We start from the raw sequence: 21,763 nt of genomic DNA, 5'->3' as shown, positions 1-21,763 counted from the left end.
ATCTGATCATTTTTGCACCCTCAAATTTATTTATTTTTTCATAAAAAATAAAAATCAGGGACATTATGGGAATTTTGGGATAATATTGGTCGAATTGAAAAAAAGTTGGAACTTTGTGGGGGTGGATTGCAAAAATTGAAACTTTGATGTTTAAATTGAAAAACGATGTCAACTTTGGAGGAGTAAACTGTAATTTTCACAATAAAAAATTACGGGCAATATAGGAAGTTTGAGATAAAATTTGTCAAATTGCAAAAATTTGGAAGTTTGGGGGGGTGCATTGCAAAAATTGAAACATTGGAGGTCAAATTGAAAATTGCTCCAAACTTTGGGGGGGGAGGGGGGGTAAAGTATTCTTCCCCCCCCCAAAAAAAAAAACGCTACCATTTTTGTTGGCAGTAAAAACAATTTAGGGTACTAACTTCTGTTCCCTTGCTTTAGGGGATAACAAATGAATCTCTTTCACGAGTTCTTTTAAAGTAATTCTAAAAGTCACAAAAGAGGAGTTTTGTGTAACATCCCCACAAAGTTACTTCCTAGGAACAAAATATAAAATATTGAAGTTGAACAGCTTATTGAAACCGCAATCTCAAATTAACCCTAAAACATCCATTAAGCTCCAAGCTCCTTTTTCTGCAACACCCAGATTTTTAGTGCTTGAATTCTAGCCCGAACATGCCCCTAATGACCGGTAATTTTGTAACTCTTTTTCTTGTTTCTTTTTGAGCAAATTCGGAATAGTGATGGTCTGATGGGTCCAAAGGATTCAATTGTTAGAAAGTAAATAACATGTCTTAATTCTGTTTTTGTCTCTTTTTTTTTTTTTATTATTATTTTTAATAATAATAATAATAATAGAGAAATGCTATAATACAATAAAATGATCATTTTTGGCCCATAAAGTGTTAGGTGGCAAGAGATCATTGGCCCCATCTGTAATTGTTGTGGCCTCACCCACTGATAAGCCTATGACATCTTACCACCTAAGACTTTTATGGGCCAAAAATAGTTATTTTATTGCACTATAGCATATCTCATAATAATAATAATAATAATAATAATAATAATAATTTCAGTCAAAAATAGCAAGAAGCTCTCTGAAATTCTTCACTGAGAGGAGCTCTTTGTGATTAGTTTTGCATAAAAATTGGCTGCTTGAGTCCTCCGTAGTCTACATAGATATTGGAAATTAATTTCTATGAAGTTTGAATACAATTAGGAAGCAGCACACTGGGCTGGGCCTGATTCCAGCGAATTTTGAACTGCTAACTCAAAGCATATTGTTCAAGCCCAAGCCCAAATGGGCAAATGTTCAACTTCAATAATCTCTCTTTTTACATTTCGTTCCCCTCTTTGTCGAAACTAAAAAACCCTGCGAATCATCTCTGCTTTCTCTACTCATTACCCGATGATGATGATGATGATGGCCAACGAATTGCCTGAAGACTTGTTGACGCAGATTCTGCTATGGCTTCCGGTCGTCTCTCTCTTGCGTTTCAAGTGCGTCTGCAAATCCTGGTACGCTCTCATCACACACCAAAACTTCGTAAGAAAACACCTCCTACACAACAAGAACTGCAACACCCACCTTCTCCTTAATACGTTCAACAATACATTGGGCGATTATGTTGTATCCAAGATTTCTTATGAAGAACTCCAAATATCCCCCCTTACACAACCTCTACCTTCACAGGATTTTGGGAACGGCCTGAATTTTAGTATTTGTGTGGTGGGTTCTTGCAGTGGTCTCGTTTGTCTCCACGCTCACGGTACATTGAATGTTATTATATGGAACCCTACAACTAAAGAAACAAAGGTTGTCCCCGAATCAAACCTGCCCCTCTTCGCCCCCACTGGATATTGCACCCATATTCAAGGTATGGGATTTGGTTTTGATGCCAAAACTAATGACTACAAGATAATCAACTTTGTTAGTATGTATGATCCCTATTTTAAGGACTATTATTCACAATACGTTAGGGACATAATATACCAAAAAGAGTTATACAGCTTAAGCACCGATTCTTGGAGAAAAGTTGATGGACCCCCGTGTTTTATTGTTGAAACTCATCAAGGTGTGATGACATACACCACCGGGATGGGTTCTTGCCTGGCATATGATGATGGCCAGGAGACATTTGTTTTGTCATTTGACATGAGCGATGAGGTATTCCTAAAAACACCACATCCAGATAATGTTCAAGGGGAAACCCTTTTCGTGTTGAATGAATCGATTGCTATGGCTGATACTATATGGAATGAAGAATCGACGGAGATTCGATTTGATATATGGTTGTTGCTTAAAGTTGGTGTTAAGGACTCCTGGACTAGGCTTTTCACTATTGGACCGTTTACAGAAATTCACCGCCCAATTGGATTTTGGAAGAATGACACCATGTTCTTGCACAAAATTGATGACGGACAACTGTTCTTGTATGACCCCTCTACCAAACAAATGACTGATCTCCAAATTCCTGGAGAAAATGACTGGATGCAGTTGGTTACTTACATGGAGACCCTGGTTTCTGTCAAGCGAGGAAATGAATCTGAAGAATAGGACAATTGTTGACAAGGCTTGAGGCCCATGTTTCTATATCTGTTCCAATTGTGTTTCAGGCAGCATATATGTGCCGAGATAATATATTATGCTTATTCTTGACAAAATTGTCTTTCTCAAATATTTATACATTTACATTTAACCCGTATTTTTTTCGAGCAATTGTGAGAGATTTTTATGGTTAAATAAGCAGTTGTACGAGGGTTCTTCACACCATCTTTATTTTAATTATCATGAAGAATTATCTTTTCACCATCCCATAAGTTTAGTGTTTCGTTTATATATATATTGATATTTCTTTCTAGCTACTACATAGCAATTTACTGTTGAAGAGGTTTTGGTACTTAAAGTATGGTTGATGGGACCAGTGGACATAATTTTCAAAATTGAGCTCTTTGATTTCATTTGTATGAGGTTCATAGGTCTTTGGTGCATAAAGCCAGGCTGTTAAGCAAGCATATTGCCCTTTTATCAAGATACTTTAAAGCATATTCAGTCCATCTGCTAAATGTATTGTTGTTTTAGTTGTGTTGCCTTGGCATTTGGAGATAGGATAGATATCATTGTTTGAATCATTATCTATAGGGGTATTGAATTGTTTCTGGGGATTCCATTATTTTAGATTCCCAAAGTTGTAGAGTTATGATGGTATGAATCTAATGATATGCCTGAACCAAGTTTGCGCAGTGTCTGCTAATTACAAATGATCAATAGAAAATCTTTCTTATGAGATAATCCAATGATCTAATATATGAACTGAACATATATGAACTAGAATGTATATCAAGCGTTCAGTTGCTCTAAGAAATCTGCAAGGTGCTTGCATGTATTTGATCAAATTTGGAGTTGATTCCAATGATGCATTTTACCACAAAGAAATTCCAAAATGATGGTTCTATGACTGGTGGTGCATTTGATTTTGAAAGAGCAACGACATCACTTTCCAATCAGTCATTGTCGTCGTCTAAGAAGGTAACTCTTGCGAGGCACGGCCTTAGCTCTTGGAATGAAGAGAGTAAAGTTCAGGTGTGTTCCTCCTCTGCTTTTTTAAAATCTTTATCCATCTTCTATTATGTTTCAGCATTATCCTATAATCATGTTAGAATGAAAAAAAAAAAAAAAAAAAAAAAAAAAAAAAATTCAAGTTATGCACATTAAAAAACTAAGTATTTTCAGTTTCATTCGTTGACAAGAAACAGAAGTACCTGAACTGCTAAAATTGATTTTCACTATATACAAATGTTTATGTTGCTATTCTCTTTCACTGTATTAGGATTTAAGGAACCATTTAACCCGACTTAGTTAATCATTTTTCTTGAAGGCTTCTATGGTTGAACAAAAGTTCAAGTCCCACTCTTCACCTTGTCTATTATCATTATATTGAGGGTAATGCTATTTAGTAGACTCGTTACAATTGTCATACAACTGGTAACGTGGTAGTAAAAATCAACACTTGGATCAGCACTTGTAAAAGAAAAAAAATCACTTCATTCTTTAGAGTATCTAGCGACTAACTTGGTTGCTATATCAACATTCAGGGAAGCTCAAACTTATCAATCCTAACAGAAACTGGAGTGAGGCAAGCAGAGAGGTATAGAAAAGCCTGGGCAAATATATACTTTGATGAATGCTTTTCAAGTCCAATATCTCGTGCTAAGGTTCGACTAACACAATTTAGTGTGCTGATTTTTAATACTTTACCAATTTTATCTCTAAGTGTTTAATGCAGTCCACTGCTGAAGTTATATGGCAAGGGAGGGAAGAACCACTTGTTTTCCTTGATTCGCTGAAGGAAGCCCATCTATTTTTTCTTGAAGGCATGAAAAATGGTCCGTCTCCTTTTTATACTGAGAGTTCTAAAACTTCAGAGCTGTGTTTGATGCAACTCTATCTAATTCGTAGTGACCTTATTAGATTGATTTACTTTATATCTTACACATTGAATTTAGTCATCTCTAGCTAGCTTGAAACTTGCTTTAGTTAAATTGTAGATTTATAATGGTCCTTGGAGGCAGTGGATGCTAAGGAGAGATATCCAAAGGAGTATACCACATGGAGAGAAGATCCTGCTAATTTCTATGTGAATGGTGTCTACCCTATACGAAAACTATGGGCAATGGCAAGAGAGGCTTGGAGGGAAATGTTACTCTCACCGGTACGCTTTTCCCTTTCTCTACCATTGTTTTACTATTTTCAGGTTTCAACTCAATATAGTTACGGTATGAATATCTTTCTCATTTATGATGGGGGAGAATTTTTTGGTTGTCACTCACAATAATGTTGCTGGTCTTTGGATAATGTTGGTAGCGTATTATAAAGACTGTTATAATATAGGCTTTCTATATAGGTTTGATAATTTCCTTCCCTATACATTTTCCTTGGTTAGTTGATTGTAACCTAACATCTTATTTGTATTGTATTCACTTACCACCGTTTCCCAATAAATGGGGATCATTTATATTGTAAAGATCAACCATGTAACACGTCATGTTCTGCTTTGGACTTATGGTGTGACCAATCAAACAATAAGAGCAAAATGTAGCCCTAGTGGGCAATATAATGTCAAACCACCCGAAAATCCTGCCTCCATTTTCTCTCATTTTCCACTTTTCTCTTTAATTTTCTATTTCATTATGAAATCCTTCAAAGACTGTAAGTAAAACCGCTTAATTCATACTGGTGTACCCCAAGTCTGATGTGATAGTGTTAGCTGCTGTTGTTTTGTTTTGTTGTTGCTGTTGTGTGTTCTTTTCTTTTACTGGGTTACCTTCATGTCTTTTGCACATTTTAGAATGGCACTGCTGCTCCAATGATACATTTCTCATCACTTCTTCACTGGTTAGCTGAACAGTAAAATAAACCATTTCATCATCTTTTGATAACCATGAGATATCATTGGAGTGAAATATAACACATTATGCACTATAATTTCCTTTGACAGTCAACCCTAACAAAGCTTTTAATGGTTCAGGTTCTGAGCAATAGATATGAATAATGGCGGAATATCTGTTTTTAACTTCAACAAAAGAGGAGAAGCAATGCTTCAATCTTTAAACATGACAGCCCACATGTATGGTGATCACTTCTATATTTACTATTTACTAAAACTTATTGATATGGAACTCACTGATGAGAAAGAAGCTTACCTTACTGCCCAACATCTAAGGACACAGAATTCACACCGCAGAATCATACAACACTAAACTGGTTTATGCCTGTAAGGGTTTCAGGTTTGAAATTGAGAAACTTACACTCGAATTTATTTGCAATGATGTATGGCTGGGGCTGTGCATTTTAATGGCATGTTTATTTTATTTTTTGCTGAATCTGTCTGCCTATCCTTAAATAAGTATTTGTGTGCCAATATCTATATTCTCTTAAATTTTTACCCTTCTCAAAGCATTATAACCTACAGGTATATGTGATAGAAGAGTACTGCTACTCTCCACATTTGTTTATCTCACCTATTTCACATTGGTTGACGTGGCATGCTTTAAGTGGCTTCATATATTAGTCACTTAGAAAAAACAAAAGGAAATCTACGTAAAACACTCCATATCAGCGGATGTGAAATGAGCTTACTCATTGATGGTTTCCCATAACTATTTCTTTGCCTTTGCCACTGTGTCTCATGTTCATTCATCTTCCTAGAATTATATCAAGTATATTTCTTCAAATCTCAACCATTGGTTTGAAATTCAATGGTTGATATTTTGTCATATCAACGACTATCTTTCTATCAGCAACTATCACTTTTAACGAGTAAACAGTTATCACTCTTTTATTTCTGGGCAGTTATTGCTTTAGCAGTTACTATATATATATTTTGCAAGTGATAACTATTGATATAGCAAAATTTCAACCATTAAATTCCAAACGTTGAGATTTGAAGAAATTCACACAGAAATATACCTAAGAATTCTAGGGAATCCTTGTCCCTTAAAGCAGGCTAGAGAACCAGTACAAAGGGGCTTGGGATACACCTCTAAAATTAGAGAAGCAAAATGATGGGGCCAAAAGTCTAGACTTTATTAGAGTGAAGGGCTACTAAATCTACCACAAGAACTTCTGAATCCTGCTAGTTCCCATTATAGATGATTGAACAAGTAAGTTCTCTCTCTTTCTTCTACTACTTTTTGGCTAAGAACCAAGACAAATTTCTTTCCCGCATTAGAGATTCTATCTTCTCCACAACTTCTGGAGTGTCCACCCCATGAGCATCATGGTCAACCTGATCACCTATTAGAAAAGCAACAAAACATATAAACTTTTTGATTAGGAGTACAAGTCTCAATGACCATTTTATTAGACAAAATACAAATATGATTGCTTCAAGTAATTTTACATGCAAGCAGCTGGTAAAACATAACAATAACTAGACTCTGATGTCATATAGAGTTAAACAGATACAGATGATAGAAAATTGATTGAGTAGATATAGAACAAATCAATCAAATATAAAACATATGATCATATGATACCTTCATCTTATACCCATTCTCAAGGACTTTAAGCTGCTCTAAATCTTCTTCTAGTTGCAATGGAGTAGATGAAAGCTCTGGATATATCTTTAAAAACTGTGCATCATAGCTCTCGGAAGACAGAAGAAAGGCAGCATGATAAAAAACCGCAAGAAACTTTCTCACATAAAAAGCTCACAAGGGAAGTGCCTTCTAAACATACAGATAATATCAATACCTGGATACCAAGATGAAGTAAATATTTGAAGTGTGGATTGACGTTCCCTGACCTGTGTTTTGTACAAGAAGATATACTAGAAATATTACTAGGCTGCTACAAGTTCTATTTTTGTATTGTATCCATATAGGAAATATAATAAAACTCACTTGTTATATGGGATCAAACCCCTTGAAAAATAGATTGCATATCCATGAGTATCCACCATACATTTCACTCGATTTGGATTAGATGCATCTTCTGGTTTCAAAGATGTAACTGCAGTGCTGCTGGGGTTGCCTGCAGTACTTAAAACTACACCAATCAATCCACATAAAAAAGTGGGAAAAATCATAAATGATCGAATAGTCTAAAGAACGTTCATATCAAGAGAATAATTTGGAGCTGCTGTTACAAATAATATAAAAACATACATACAACATTTTATTTGGAGAAATGCTTGGGGTCAATAAGTTCTCCATATTTTGTCCATATTCTTCTACAAATTCAATAGATCAACCATTAGATTTGTGGGGTCTATCATTGACTTACGTGGATTCTACATAAGTCTACAAATCTAATTGTTAATTTATAAGATGAGATAAGCCAAATATGAAGAAAATATTGTCGGGTAGGACGTAACATTTAATTTCCATTTCACTCTTTCCTGCACATTAAATAGGAGCATCGTCAACGCTTGCTTTGGCGGTTGTCGCTGTGTGGTGGTTTCATCTGCGCAAACTGCCTAAGGTGGGGGGACGTGCGCTGCGCCAACTTTACCAAGTTGCAGTGCCATTGCTAATTTGCTACCGAGAAAGGTTAGGGAAGTGTGAACTATTCCAATTTCCAGGTAACAATCCTATAAAAATCTCTACTTTTTCATATCTTATATTACCCACCAACCAACCCCCCCATTATTATAATCACCCCCATAATAGATAGTTCTTTATCAAGCGGATCTTAAGTGGAATGGAATTTTATTGGTACTAGATAATTATCCTCGTGATGGGAATCTCCCCTGGTACATGAAGTGACCCTACCAGGGGAGATTCCCCATCATTAAAAAAAAAAAAAAAAAAAAAGTGCTTACTTCGTATACCACCATTCTTGATTGGTTTAACTAATGTCTTTTACGTCTCCATTGCATTTTTAGCATATCCAAAACTCTTGATTCAAAATTAATATTGTTGAAACCATTCTTGACTATTAAGATTGTTACCATGATTGTTCTCTCCCCCTCTCTCTCTCTGGTTTAGGGTTCCATGTACATTTATGTTTGTCAAGCCATTGAATGCTAACTATTAGACTATGTTTAGTTTTAGATAACAAGACATGTAATATAAATATGAATCTTTTCAGGTAGTTGTTTTCAAATTTAATGTTCAAAATATTAAAGAAATGAGTACTAAAAACAAGTATTTATGATAAATGTATTGCAGCTTACCCCATTTGTTGTTGCACACAAAAGTTTTGGCCACCATTTGACAGATCTAACGTTAAATTCTTCATGGTTGACAGCTGACCTAGGCTGGTATCCGATGATTGACAGCTGTAGACCGGACTTAGGCAGGCGTTACACTTCGAACAATTGACAGCTGTAGACCCATTTTAGGCAGGTGTTATCACCTAAGCCTTTTGGTTACATGCAAATTCCTGGATTGCCTCTATATAAAGTCATCTCAAGTCTCTTTAGAAATCCACCCCCTACAACTCAATCCAGGAGTTTCCTATCCTATAGTTTTACCCAAAATTATTTTCTTCTTGTACTCCTATAAAATATAAATACTAGAAGTTTTCAACCTAGGAATACTATTGTGGTGCTGAATAATAAGCTTGATTGATTGTGATGGAATCTTTTTTTCATCCGAGTGCTGAAAACAGAGAATTTATGGCTTTCTCCATAAGTCAAAGATTTTAATATCTTACTTTGGTGGAAGGTTAATGCACACAAATATCCTATTATCGCAGAGGTAGTCTGTGATGTATTAGACATTCTTATTTTCACTGTTGCATCTGAGTCTGCCTTCGGCAATGGAGGATGCATATTAGATTCATTTAGGAGCTCATTATCTCCATTTACAGTGGAGGCCTTGATTTGAACACAAGACTGGTTAAAGAGCTGCCCAAATAACATTGAGGAGCTGCAGAAGTTTATGAGAATGGAAAGCTATGATGAGCATGGTAACTAAATGTTTATAAATTCATTACTTTTTATTATTTACTATGTTTTCATAGTTTGACATTTTATATATTATGATATTAAAATGCCATGATTTTAATATTAACCATTCTTAACGTTGTTTGTTGTTTTATTCACAGAATATAGCTAGATGATTTCTAAAGCTCATGTGACATACTGGATGATTTGATGATTTTTGAAGCTTGCGTAATATTGTCTTTGTAATATGTTTATGAACTATTTTTATTGTAAGGCGTATTTCTTTTGGTTGGTAAATTATTTAAATACTTGTTTTATTATTATTTATTTTTTTTTTGTTGGGGTTTGAATTGTTGTAGTAAGGGGGTTATTTCTTGTGCATGTTGGTTTGTTTACATACTTGTTTTTACTTTTTATTGTTTTAATGTTTTCTTTATTTACCTAATTTAAAATAATTTTTAGGGTATTTTAAAAAATTGAATTTTTATTTCTAAGGCCCATACAGGCAAAAACATTGATTTTTTAGGATTGTTGGGCTTTTTTAGGTTTATTTTTTTAATTGGTTGGAACAATTACAACAAAGCCCATTTAATTTGGACAAAAAGACTAATAGATTTTTTTTAAAATGAGCCAACTTATGAAAAAAAAATGAGCTTATTTTAGGCCCAATACCTAAAATAAGCCTAAAAAATAATTTTCTTAAAAAACCGGTTACCGGAACTGGCTGGTAACCAGGACCCGATTCCCGGTTCCGGTTTCCCAAAACCAAGAACCGGGGTACCCCGGTTCCGGTTCCGGTTTCCCAAAACCAAGAATCGGGGTACCCCGGTTCCGGTTCCTGGTTTTGGCCAAAAATCGAAAAACCGGACTAGGTTGACAACCCTATCAGGAACATAGATGAGACCGCAACTTTGCCTACCATCAAGCATGCTCTGAGATCTTTCCCTGTTATGGACAAGCCATGTAGACATGGATGTAATGTAATTCTCAAAATTCTTAAGAGATTATCACACATGCAGCCATTTCATGTACGTGGAAATGAAAAATAATGAACAACATTGAGAAATATAGCCTAGCCAGTTTTCATGATGTCGTTCTGCTGTAACCCTTTATCTACCTATTTGTAACTTTTAACTTCTAGCCATGTACATGGGTGATTTGTTTTCCCTATTTGCTCAAGGCACTAATTCTTTGTAAGATAAAGAGAGTAAAAGCATCTGTAATAAAGTAAAACTCTCTTTGCAATGTAATAGATATAGTTTGAATTATTGTAATTGAGAGCCTTGATATAAATATTTGTGTGTGTATGTGTGTAATAAATATATATGCACAGACAAACATATAGACTTAAAATTAGATTGTTTAAGATTCAAGTTAATTTATTTAATTAACTCCAACAATAAAATCTTTAACATTAATTAATTAACTAATAATTTGTATGGATTTACGAGAAAAAAAAAAACTTAAACAATCACAATATTTACTTTATAAATAAAATGAACAAATAAATTGAGTAACTTGTAATCAAGCTTGAGTTTGTTCAAAAAATAAATAAAATAAGTTTAAACAAGTTATCTAACTCAATAATAAGTTCGGGCTCAGCTCGACTATAACCTTAATTGTTGACTTACAATGGTTAGTTATAAAAATTAAAGATGCATACTAGAATTACGTGCATTTTTTTTTTTAACATGTTCACATAAGGAAAGGGAAGAGGGTGATTCGAACTAGTAACTTCTGCTTCATGAAGCGTGATCCTCAGCCAATTGAGTTACCCTTTGGAGACGAGAAAATTTTAGTTAGATTGTTGTGGATTGAGAATTTTTAAAATTAGGGTTCTAAGATGATGAAATTGGAGATTTTCATTATCTCGTTCTAATGTTTCAAAACTAATGAACAAGTCTGTATAGAATTACATGTAGGTTCATTCAAATTGCAATGGGTTCGACTAAATTTCGAAATTTCAAAATTTATAGTTCTTATACATAAAAATTGGGGATTTAGGTTTTGATTTTGATTTATAATTGTTGTAAATTAATGGTTTATATAAGAAATAAGAAAATATCGTATACATACACCAAGCGGCGTGTACCTTGAAATTATGATCCTTGATATGAAAATTGGGACTGTTTGACATGAATGACAATTGTGAAATGAGACGAGGGAATTTGAAGGACGAGAAGAAGAGGAGGACATGCAGAGACATCTTAAAACTTTTTTTTTTTCTTTATTTAGATATTTAAAAAATTTAAAGATTTACTTTTTAGTAAAAGTTAACAAAAAAATATATATATTTTTTCCAAATAAAAACTGGGGTGCTTCGGTCACCCTTAAATATTTTATCGCAATTTTTTTTTTTAATAAAAGTTAAAACAAATATTTTTTAAAGTGACGTGGCTCCAACATGCATTGCACATGGGGACCTTGGTTTTTTTAAAAAACAAAAATATAGTAGTCGTTATTTTTACCAATTAATAATTACAAAGGGTAAAATTGGTTTTGAAATGGTCAAAGTAAGGGTATTTAGGAAGATTATGGTTAAAATTGGTTTTAAAAAGATAAAAACAAAATAAAAGGATTGTCTCTAATATTACTACATCCAAATAAAATAAGGAAGTTGGATGACGACAAAACCCATCTTTGGTATAAAATGCCAACTAGATGACATTAATGCAATTAAAAGCATTAAAATCCCGTAAGAAATAAAATACTTCAGAAAATATATATGTAGCTTCAATGTTAAGAATAAAATCATCAAATCTTCACAAAATAATAATAATAATAAAGAAAGCAATTAATTATAGAATTAAGCAAAGATAAATGGGTAAAGCAACTGCAAGAAGTGATAGTTGTTAGCGTAGTCTTTATTCCTTAACCACAACAAATATTCCTACTAATTTCTTGTTGCTTTCTTCTTCAAATATTCTTCATCATTATTTCGTCTATCTGCTCTCATTAAATTCATCTACCCCAAGCCACATCAAGCTAGCGGATCAACTATCAACATCATAGTGGTCATGTTATCTTTAATTAAATGTCTTTCATGGGGAAACGCATCTTGTTTGATTGGACCGTTCTTTTCTAGATAATATATCTTAAAATTAAATGAAAATTTGATATTAGAACTTTTTTATAAATGTCACAACTTTTTTTAATATGTATATTAAAACTGAAAAAAAAATATTGAAAAGATATTTAAAATGATGGTATGACACCAAGATTTATTTTAGATTTTTTCCAAATAAAAACGGGAGTGGTTCAGTCACCCTTAAATTTTTTATCTCATTTTTTGTTTAATAAAGTTAAAAACAAATATTTTTTAAAGTGACGTGGCTGAGTGGCTCTAATATGCATTGCACATGAGGACCTTAGATTTTTTTTTTTTTTTTCTAAACAAAAATTTAGTAGTCTTTATTTTTACCAATTCATAATTATGAAGGGTAAAATTGGTTTTGAAATGGTCAAATTAAGGGTATTTTAGGAAGATTCTGGTTAAAATTGGTTTCCTGTCCAACATAACGCTCAAGACTGACAAATGGGGCTAAGTTGCAACAAAGTGATAGTTTAATGTATTTTCATAGTTGTCAGTTCATGGGGCTTTATAAAAAATCGCTATTAGTTCATAAGCCAAAGTATATTTGTCCATTTATATATATATATATATATATATATATATATATATATAAAATGTTTGTCTATTGCAAGTCCATTAATTGATCAAAATATATATAGACTAAACATTAATATTTGCTTATCTTACAATATATATATATTCTTAGTCTTTTAAAACTTCAATCTTTTACGAAGTTGGAGTTAAAATAACCATTTTTCAATATCAAACTCTAACATCAGCTGAATAAGCTACCACTTGCTAATTAAGCCAACTAATTATGTAATTGACTTAATTAAGATAGAGAACGTTCAATTACATAATTCAATTCATCTACCCCAACTGCCACACCAAATTTTTTGACTGCTTTAATGCCAATTCATCTATATATGTAAGTGCTAGATGGATCACTTAAGCAACATCTTGAGAGTAATTTAAAAAAAATGAAGCTAGTTTTTGCTTGCTTGCTAGTATGTGCTTTGTGTTTTCAAGCTGGAACGTTGGCTATTGATTTTTACTACCTCACTATACAATGGCCGAAGTCCTTCTGCAACTTAGGAGCTCGCATAAGTTAAGTTGCACAAATGTTCCAAACCACTTCACCATCCATGGCTTATGGCAAGAGATGAACAATGGGGCCCCAGTCCCTCCTCCTCCTGTTAAACAACCATTTGACAATGTTCAGGTAACTATGTTTCTCATGCCTATATATATTTCTGTTTTAGTACTTTCAGGAAATTTCGATTTCTTATTTTACTATATATGTTCAACTTTACATGCAATATTCTCATAATTAATTAATTTGTTATTTGTTATGCATGCAGGTGAAAAGTGACCTAGCTCTCTACCAAACAATGCAACAAATTTGGCCCGGATTAACAGTCACAATGCCTAACGAGATATTCTGGAAGCACGAATGGGATCAACATGGAGCCTTTACCAGTTTCACTCAACATGATTACTTTAAAATAGCTGTTGACAGGGCCAATGATCTCGGAGTTCTCCAGCTAGTTCAGGAGCTCAATCAAGCAGCTGGTTTATTTTGCATTAATCTCTCCTTTCTTTCCTTTCTTTCTTTTTCTAAAAAAAAACTCCTACTTATTTTCTTTTCTCTTTAATTTTCTATAACAGGAATCAGTATTGGTAAGAAATATATAGTTCAATACTTCAAGAGTGCCATCCAAGCTGTAGTGGGCTTGAAACTCGGCCGGCCACTGGAAATGCACATTAAATGCAACTTCGACTTCAGTGGATAGAACAAGGTGACTCAGATACATGAGATATGGTTCTGTACCGACAACACTGGACTTCAATTCATAAACTGTACATCGAAGAGTAGTATTATGCCGTGTGGTCAGAAGGGCACGCATGCTCTTCCTCTTCCATGATACATTTCCAATGTAGATAGTGCTGGCCTAGGGCTCTTTATGTTATTTTCCCAAATGCATGCCTTTGAGATCTTTTCTTCTTCAATTGTTACCTACCTACTAATTATAATAAGAAGAGCCTGGATTTCATTATTTTGGCAATTTCGATTTACTGTATCACATGGGCCAATCTCACGACAAATTTATGCTTAACATGAATCATATATACGTGACTAGCTAGCTAGCTCTTATACAATTAAAAAAGATGATATAATTATATATAATAATATTCAATATTCTTTCATTGTTTAACTAATTATTATATTCTTATATACAGATTAATTCCCTACTCAACATAATTAATTAATTGGTTTTACTTAAACAATAATTGAGCGAATCATATTGTATATATTATTTTTATTTAATTTCTAATACAAATATTACAAAACTATAGGTTCTTAACAAAGTTTTCTCTCTAGTCAATCTTAGATGAGAAGGTATTGATTTTTCCAGGTTTGGCCTGTGAAAGAATATAATCTTTTTGGTGTTTTTGATTCCGAATGGCGGACGAACTAGCTACAATGTGGGAGAACCTGTCATTGACGGAGGATGAGGACGTGGAATTGTCTTTTTAGAGGGAGGAGCTGATCGAAGGGGAAACTTTTGGTCAAGCTTGTGTTTTGGCAAAGTTGGTGGCGGATCGGATGATTAGTCGAGAGACGATCCGAACATCTCTTATGCAATGGTGGAAACTTTCAGACAGTTTTACTTTCAAAGTCCTTGGGGAGAACTTGTTTCTGATCGAATTTAGTGATCCCAAGGATAAGGAAAGGGTGATGGAGGGGAGGCCGTGGGTCTTCGAAAGGAACCTTTTTCTCCTTGAGGATTTTGATGGAACCAAATCGCCATCACAATTCATTTTTGACAAGGCAGCGTTTTGGGTGCGGATGATCAATCTTCCATTAGCTTGTATGGGAAGGGAGATTGGTCGCAAAATCGGTGCCTCCATGGGAGTGGTTGAGGCGGTGGATACGGATGCCCGGGGTATGGGGTGGGGGGAATTCCTCCGAGTTAAAATCCTTATGGATCTAACAAAACCTCTTCAGCGTGGAAGGAAGATTAATATTGAAGGAAACTTGCATCTGATTAAATTTCAGTATGAACGTTTACCTAAATTTTGCTATCAGTGTGGGGCTATTTGTCATGGAAGATTGGGATGTCCTAGGAGAAGCAATCTCCGACAACAGGAGCCAAACCAATATGGGCCGTGGATGCGAGCACCTTCACCCACCAGGAGAACGGAGCGGAGTAACAGTCGCTTTCCGGCAAGAAAGGGACCAGCCCATTCCAATTATAACAAGGCGACGGAGGAGAAATTTCGTGAGGCAAATAGCTCCCATCAAACCGGCGGTAGGGGAGGTGTTGCCGGTGAATCTCCGGGAGAGGGGACGCAAAAAGCTCATTATGGTAACAGCAGCAATTCAGGCGAGAATCAAGGAGGGAATTGTGGAATTGATTATGAGAAGAATGGAGGAAATCAAGGAGATTCTGAATTTTCAAAAAAAGATATGGGAGCGCTTTTTTCAAATAAAGCTTTGGGAGGAAATTGTGGCAGATCAGGATCTTGGGAGGAGGTTACACGGATTTCCCATAAGGAAAGCAGGTGTGATGCAATAAATAAGGGCGAATCCACATTGCAGGGAGAAATAAGGGGAAAGGCTAATCACATTACTGAGCGACAGAAGGAGTCTTTACTAGACCAGGAGTTATTTTCAAAGAGCCCAACTGGATATATGGGCCCTTTTATCTCTGAAGTGGCAAGGTCCATCAAAGGGAACCAGCTGTTTTCCATGGAAAGCCCAGAAAAAATAAGCACGAAGAAGCGAGACCGTAGAGTTTTCGACAAACTGGTAGAAACGTATTCTGGACAGACAGAGGAGAAACGGAAAAAATGCAATTCAAAGGATGATTTAAATCTGGTGGAGTCTGAAACAATTGTTTGTAATGAAGGTTTGGCTATTTCAAAAGATGGTTCGGGGATGGCGGCGGCTGTTGAACAGCCCCGCCGACCGCAATGAGGATTCTAAGTTGGAACTGCCGAGGGCTTGGGAACCTTCGGACAGTTCGAGACCTATGCCTTTTGGTAAAGGAGAAGTGTCCCTTTTTGGTTTTCCTAATGGAAACCAAAGCACGGAAAGAAAAAATGGAGTTTGTTCGGTGTAAACTGGGTTTTAAAAATTTATTTGTTGTGGATTGTGTCGGAAAAAGTGGTGGCTTGGCCCTGTTATGGAGCGATGAGATTAAGGTTGAGATACAAAATTACAGTTGCCGACATATTAATGGTATAGTGACTGATCCAATTTCCAATGCACAATGGAAATTTACGGGATTCTACGGCCAACCGGCTGCTACTAAACGAAGTGCGGCTTGGGATATATTACGTCATTTGGCAAGCCTCTCTCCGGACCCGTGGCTATGCCTGGGTGATTTCAACGAAGTGGTGTGCATGTCAGAAAAATGGGGCGGAGGGGTTAAGTCAAATACCCAATTACGTAGTTTCCAATCCGCATTGGACTTTTGCGAACTCACTGATTTGGGGTATAGGGGACCCAAATATACGTGGACCAATTGCCGAGAAGGGCATGAATTTATTAAAGAAAGATTGGATAGAGGGCTAGCTAACTCGGGGTGGAGAGACTTTTTTCCAAATGCCGAAGTAATGGTTGAAACCATGACTAGCTCGGATCATGCAGCTTTGGTGTTACAGCTATTGGGGCAGCGTTTAAATCAATCGAAGGGGAGGTTTTTTCGTTTTGAAGCCTGCTGGATGTCTGACCCGGGGTATCAAGATGCTTTCCTTACAGCTTGGAAAAAACTTTCGGTAGTGGGTGACACTTGGACTCAGCTGGGGGAGAAGTTATCTAGCTGTAAAAATAACATTTCCAGATGGAGAAGGAGAGTGTCTGGCTTGGCACCAGCAGCTATTGAACGACTAAAACAGCAACTAAATGAAGCACAAGGCAGTGACCTTCCACGGGCTGTAGGGGAGCTTAAAACAATTCAGCAGGACCTTGAATCCTTATTGGATCAAGAGGATATGAAGTGGAAACAAAGGGCAAAGGCAGATTGGCTTATGAAAGGAGATCGCAACACAAAATTCTATCACGCATGTGCCAATCAACGTCGCAAAACAAATCTGATTTCCAAAATCAGAGATGAGTTGGGTGCCACGTGGGACTCTCCGGAGGATATTCAGGTAGCCTTTGTGAATTATTTTGCTAATCTATTTTCTGCTGGACATGTAGGAGATATTGGGGAGTGTATTCAGCCCATAAATCCAAAAGTTACTACGGAGATGAACGAAAATCTGTTGAAAGCTTTCACCAAAGAGGAGGTTGAGATGGCACTCAAACAAATGGCACCTTTAAAGGCCCCGGGCCCCGACGGCTTCACTGCTGGATTTTTTCAGGCCCATTGGGAGGTAATGGGTGAGGAGGTTTGTCGGGCTATTATTGATGTTCTTAACTCGGGAGTTATGCCATCTTGTTTGAATATGACAAATATAGCTCTTATCCCTAAGGTGAAACACCCATCAAGTGTTACAGAATTTAGACCTATTAGTTTGTGTAATGTTTTGTACAAACTAATTTCGAAGGTCTTAGCTAATAGATTGAAGTTGATTTTGCCTGATATTATATCACACACACAGAGTGCTTTCATCCCAGGGCGGTTAATTACTGACAATGTACTAGCTGCCTATGAAACCTTACATACTATGCATACTAGGTTGTCGGGAAAGAATGGTTTCATGGCGGTAAAATTGGATATGAGCAAGGCGTATGACCGGGTAGAGTGGTGCTTTTTGGAGGGTGTGATGAGACGGATGGGTTTTGCTTCTAAGTGGATTGATTTAATAATGATGTGTGTGACATCGGTTAAGTATTCTGTTATGGTGAATGGGAAACCGTGTGGGAGTATAACCCCATCTAGGGGTTTGCGACAAGGGGATCCCATCTCTCCATATTTGTTTCTTATTTGTGCAGAGGCCCTGAGTGCTTTGGTGGTTCAAGCAAACATGGAGGGAGCTCTTTTGGGGGTTCCTACATCGAAGTTTGGGCCGCGAATTAGTCATCTCTTTTTTGCGGATGACAGTTTACTTTTTTGCAGGAGTTCTCTTACTCAATGGAATTACTTGACATCACTATTACGAAAGTATGAAGAAGCCTCGGGACAACGGCTGAATTGCAATAAAACGGCAATGTTTTTTAGCAAAAACACGCCATTGGCCACCCGTGAGGAGATTGTCGAGGTAGCAGGGATTCCAGTCACACAACGGTATGACACTTATTTGGGCCTACCGGCATTGGTGGGAAAATCCCGGATGGCGGCTTTCAAGAAACTCAAAGATAGGGTTTGGAAAAGGCTTCAGGATTGGAAAATCAAATTTCTGTCTCAAGCAGGGAAGGAGATTTTGCTTAAGGCAGTTATTCAAGCTATACCTACCTATAGTATGAATGTATTCCTCTTACCTAAATTGTTGTGTTCGGAGATGAATTCTTTGATGCAACAATTTTGGTAGGGGCACCAAGAAAAGTCAAGGATACATTGGATGAGTTGGAGCCGTTTGGGGTTATCAAAGAGTGATGGTGGAATGGGATATCGAGATCTCCAAAGTTTTAATAAAGCTTTGTTGGCGAAACAAGCATGGCGTCTTTGGAAACAGCCCAATAGTTTTACAGCCCGCATTATGGAAGCTAAATACTACAGGGGGCAGAATTTTCTTGAATCCTCACTTGGTAATCGTCCCTCCTTTGAGTGGCGGAGCATTCATAGTTCTCAAGCTTTACTAAAGGAGGGTTTGATTTGGCGAATAGGGAATGGGTCGACAGCTCGTATATGGAAAGATAGATGGGTTCCTCGGCCTTCCACATTCAAGATTCTTTCTCCGCCCTCTTTGTTGAATCCGGATGCCAAGGTTTGTGAAATTATTGATGGGGACTCACGTTGGTGGAAGACCCAGCTGCTGGAAAGTTTATTCTCAAAGGAGGAGGTGCAGCTGATTCTCTCCCTACCAATCAGCCATTCCAATAGGGAAGATGTGTGTATTTGGCGCGGCACTAAAAATGGCTTGTTTTCTGTCCGCTCTGCTTATTATATTCAGAGGGAACTGGAAACAAAGGGGATGGCTGGGAGTTCTTCCGCCAAGGGGCACAGCACAATCTGGAGAAATATATGGGGCTTGCAGGTTCCGAATGTCGAAAAGAATTTTTTGTGGAGGGCTTGCCATGAAATACTTCCCACAAAGAAAAATCTACAACTAAGGAAGATCATTGATGACCCCCTATGCCCTATTTGTGGTTTAGAGGAGGAAACGGCTCTGCATATTTTGTGGGAATGCCCATCGGCGAGGGATGCATGGAGTGTGGGAAGCATCAAACTACAAAAGAGCTCATGCTCTGGAAAGAGTTTTTCTGAAATTATAGAAGAGGTCTTCAGGAAATGTAAGAAGGAGGAGACAATCCAATTTGCAGGCATAACCCGACGTTTGTGGCTCAGACGCAATGAGGTAGTCCATGGGGGGACATTTAGGCATCCTACTGCAGTGGTACAGAATGCTATACTTGCTGCAGCAACTTACACTGATTTGCTGCAATCTAGTGCTATACACCGAAACAAGAGAAGGACAGAAGTTTGCAGGAAGTGGAGCGCTCCTATCCCAGGTTGGTTGAAGCTGAATTGGGATGCCTCTATCAAGAAGGACTCAGGCAGGGTGGGTTATGGTGCTGTTTTACGGGACGAGAAAGGCATGGTTGTTGCTGCACAGTGCAAAACATTCTTGGGCTGCTTTGATCCGACTTTGGCTGAAGCAGGGGCGGGTCTTATGGCGATTAATCTGTGCAAATCTCTGGGCTTTCAACGGATCCACTTTGAAGGTGACTCGAAGATTGTAGTTGATGGAATAAATGCTTCAGAGGAGGACTGGAGCCAAATAGGAATGTTACTGGAGGATATAAAGGTAGAGCTTAAAACGATCCCCTATTGGCGGATGTCTTTTATTTGTCGAGAAGGAAATAAAGTGGCGCATACTCTATCGAAAATGGCTATAAAGAATAATGTAACTACCCAGTGGCTTTTTACTATTCCTGATTGTATCACTGATATCGTTAGGATGGAGTATTCCGCTCCACCCTTGTAAGCTTTATATGAATGAGAGAAGATTCCTATTTCAAAAAAAAAAAAAAAAAAATATTACAAAACTGCTTTCCAAGTGAAGTCTTTATTAATTTCTTTCTTCTCGCAGAATTTTCAATAACTAGCTGTAAGAATTATATATATGCATTGAATGGCATTGTGGCAATAAGGAAGCGGAAGGAGAAACGAAAACTAAATATGAGTAATTAATGCTCCGATCCATCTTGATTAACAATGAATTGCATCAATAAATGCACTGGTTAACAATATCAGAAAAATCCTTACTTTCAAATATATATATATATGAGAAAAATATTAATTTGATTCAATTACCCTACGCGTCTATACCTACCTTAATTCTTTGTTTGTGCACTATGGACATAATAATTAATGAAGGAATTAAACTACAATATTAATACATTACATCATTTGGGGCACATCATAGAGGACATAAAATTGGAACTCCAGGGATTCCAAAGGTGGCAGCTCACTTTTATTGGGAGGGAAGGTAACCAGGTGGCTCACTTATTAGCCAAACATGCTATGGAATATCTCCATGAATTTTGTTGGAAAGATATACCCCCTGATTGTATACGTGAGGCCGTGCTCTCAGAGCAAGTTGCTCTAGATGCCTGAATTTTAATGAGAAGTCTGCAGTTTATCAAAAAAAAAAAAAAAAAAAAAATACATTACATCATTGATAACGTAATTTAATAAAAATGATTAAATGCCCGCAGATATACATTTTGGGACCATATGAATTTAATGCTATGCTTTTTGATTTTTTCATAATCTCGATCTATATGCATCATAATTATGGGCTCAATAATTACTCATATTCCACAACAGAGAAACCCCGTATTCAAATTTCAACCAAATTTCTTTTCCCGTGTACATTTTTTCGCAAACAAACAACAAACTAAAAGCATAAATAAATCAAATCAAATCCTTAATTGATTTGACACATTTTTTTTTTTGAAAGGAAAGTATTTCATACTCATTCATTGATAAAAAGTCACAAGCAAAAAGCTCTTATAAACAGAGCAAACAGTTCTGATGCAAATCATAGCCGAAGCTAAAGTTACAGTCGTCACCAACATACCAAATCATTCATTACAAAAACATCCGCTAACCCATGACTAATCATCAGGTTTAATATAAGATCTGCACCAAAACAAACACCATCCAATGCATAAGTAACG

At 36.3% G+C, this 21,763-nt stretch overlaps 2 protein-coding genes across 2 annotated transcripts in view; both read left to right on the top strand.

Moving 5' to 3' along the window:
• Positions 1-1,361: 1,361 nt before the first annotated feature.
• Positions 1,362-2,702, top strand: LOC132172631 (F-box/kelch-repeat protein At3g06240-like). Its single transcript, XM_059584166.1, has 2 exons — positions 1,362-1,518; positions 1,694-2,702. The coding sequence occupies exons 1-2, from the start codon at positions 1,468-1,470 to the stop codon at positions 2,555-2,557; spliced, it is 915 nt and encodes a 304-aa protein (XP_059440149.1). The 5' UTR covers positions 1,362-1,467; the 3' UTR covers positions 2,558-2,702.
• Positions 2,703-2,850: 148 nt separating this feature from the next.
• The window catches only part of LOC132172635 (probable 2-carboxy-D-arabinitol-1-phosphatase), an 86,679-nt gene continuing 67,766 nt past the window's right edge, over positions 2,851-21,763 (top strand). Inside the window, exons 1-4 of the mRNA XM_059584169.1 lie at positions 2,851-3,583; positions 4,096-4,215; positions 4,287-4,386; positions 4,573-4,712. Coding sequence (XP_059440152.1) covers positions 3,413-3,583; positions 4,096-4,215; positions 4,287-4,386; positions 4,573-4,712 — 531 coding nt within the window. The 5' untranslated portion in view covers positions 2,851-3,412. The remainder of the gene's footprint in view (positions 3,584-4,095; positions 4,216-4,286; positions 4,387-4,572; positions 4,713-21,763) is intronic.

Source organism: Corylus avellana, chromosome ca2 (assembly GCF_901000735.1).
Source record: "Corylus avellana chromosome ca2, CavTom2PMs-1.0".
Classification (NCBI taxonomy): domain Eukaryota; kingdom Viridiplantae; phylum Streptophyta; class Magnoliopsida; order Fagales; family Betulaceae; genus Corylus; species Corylus avellana.
Note: the sequence above shows the minus strand (reverse complement) of the source record. Positions and strands in the feature narration are given on the sequence as shown.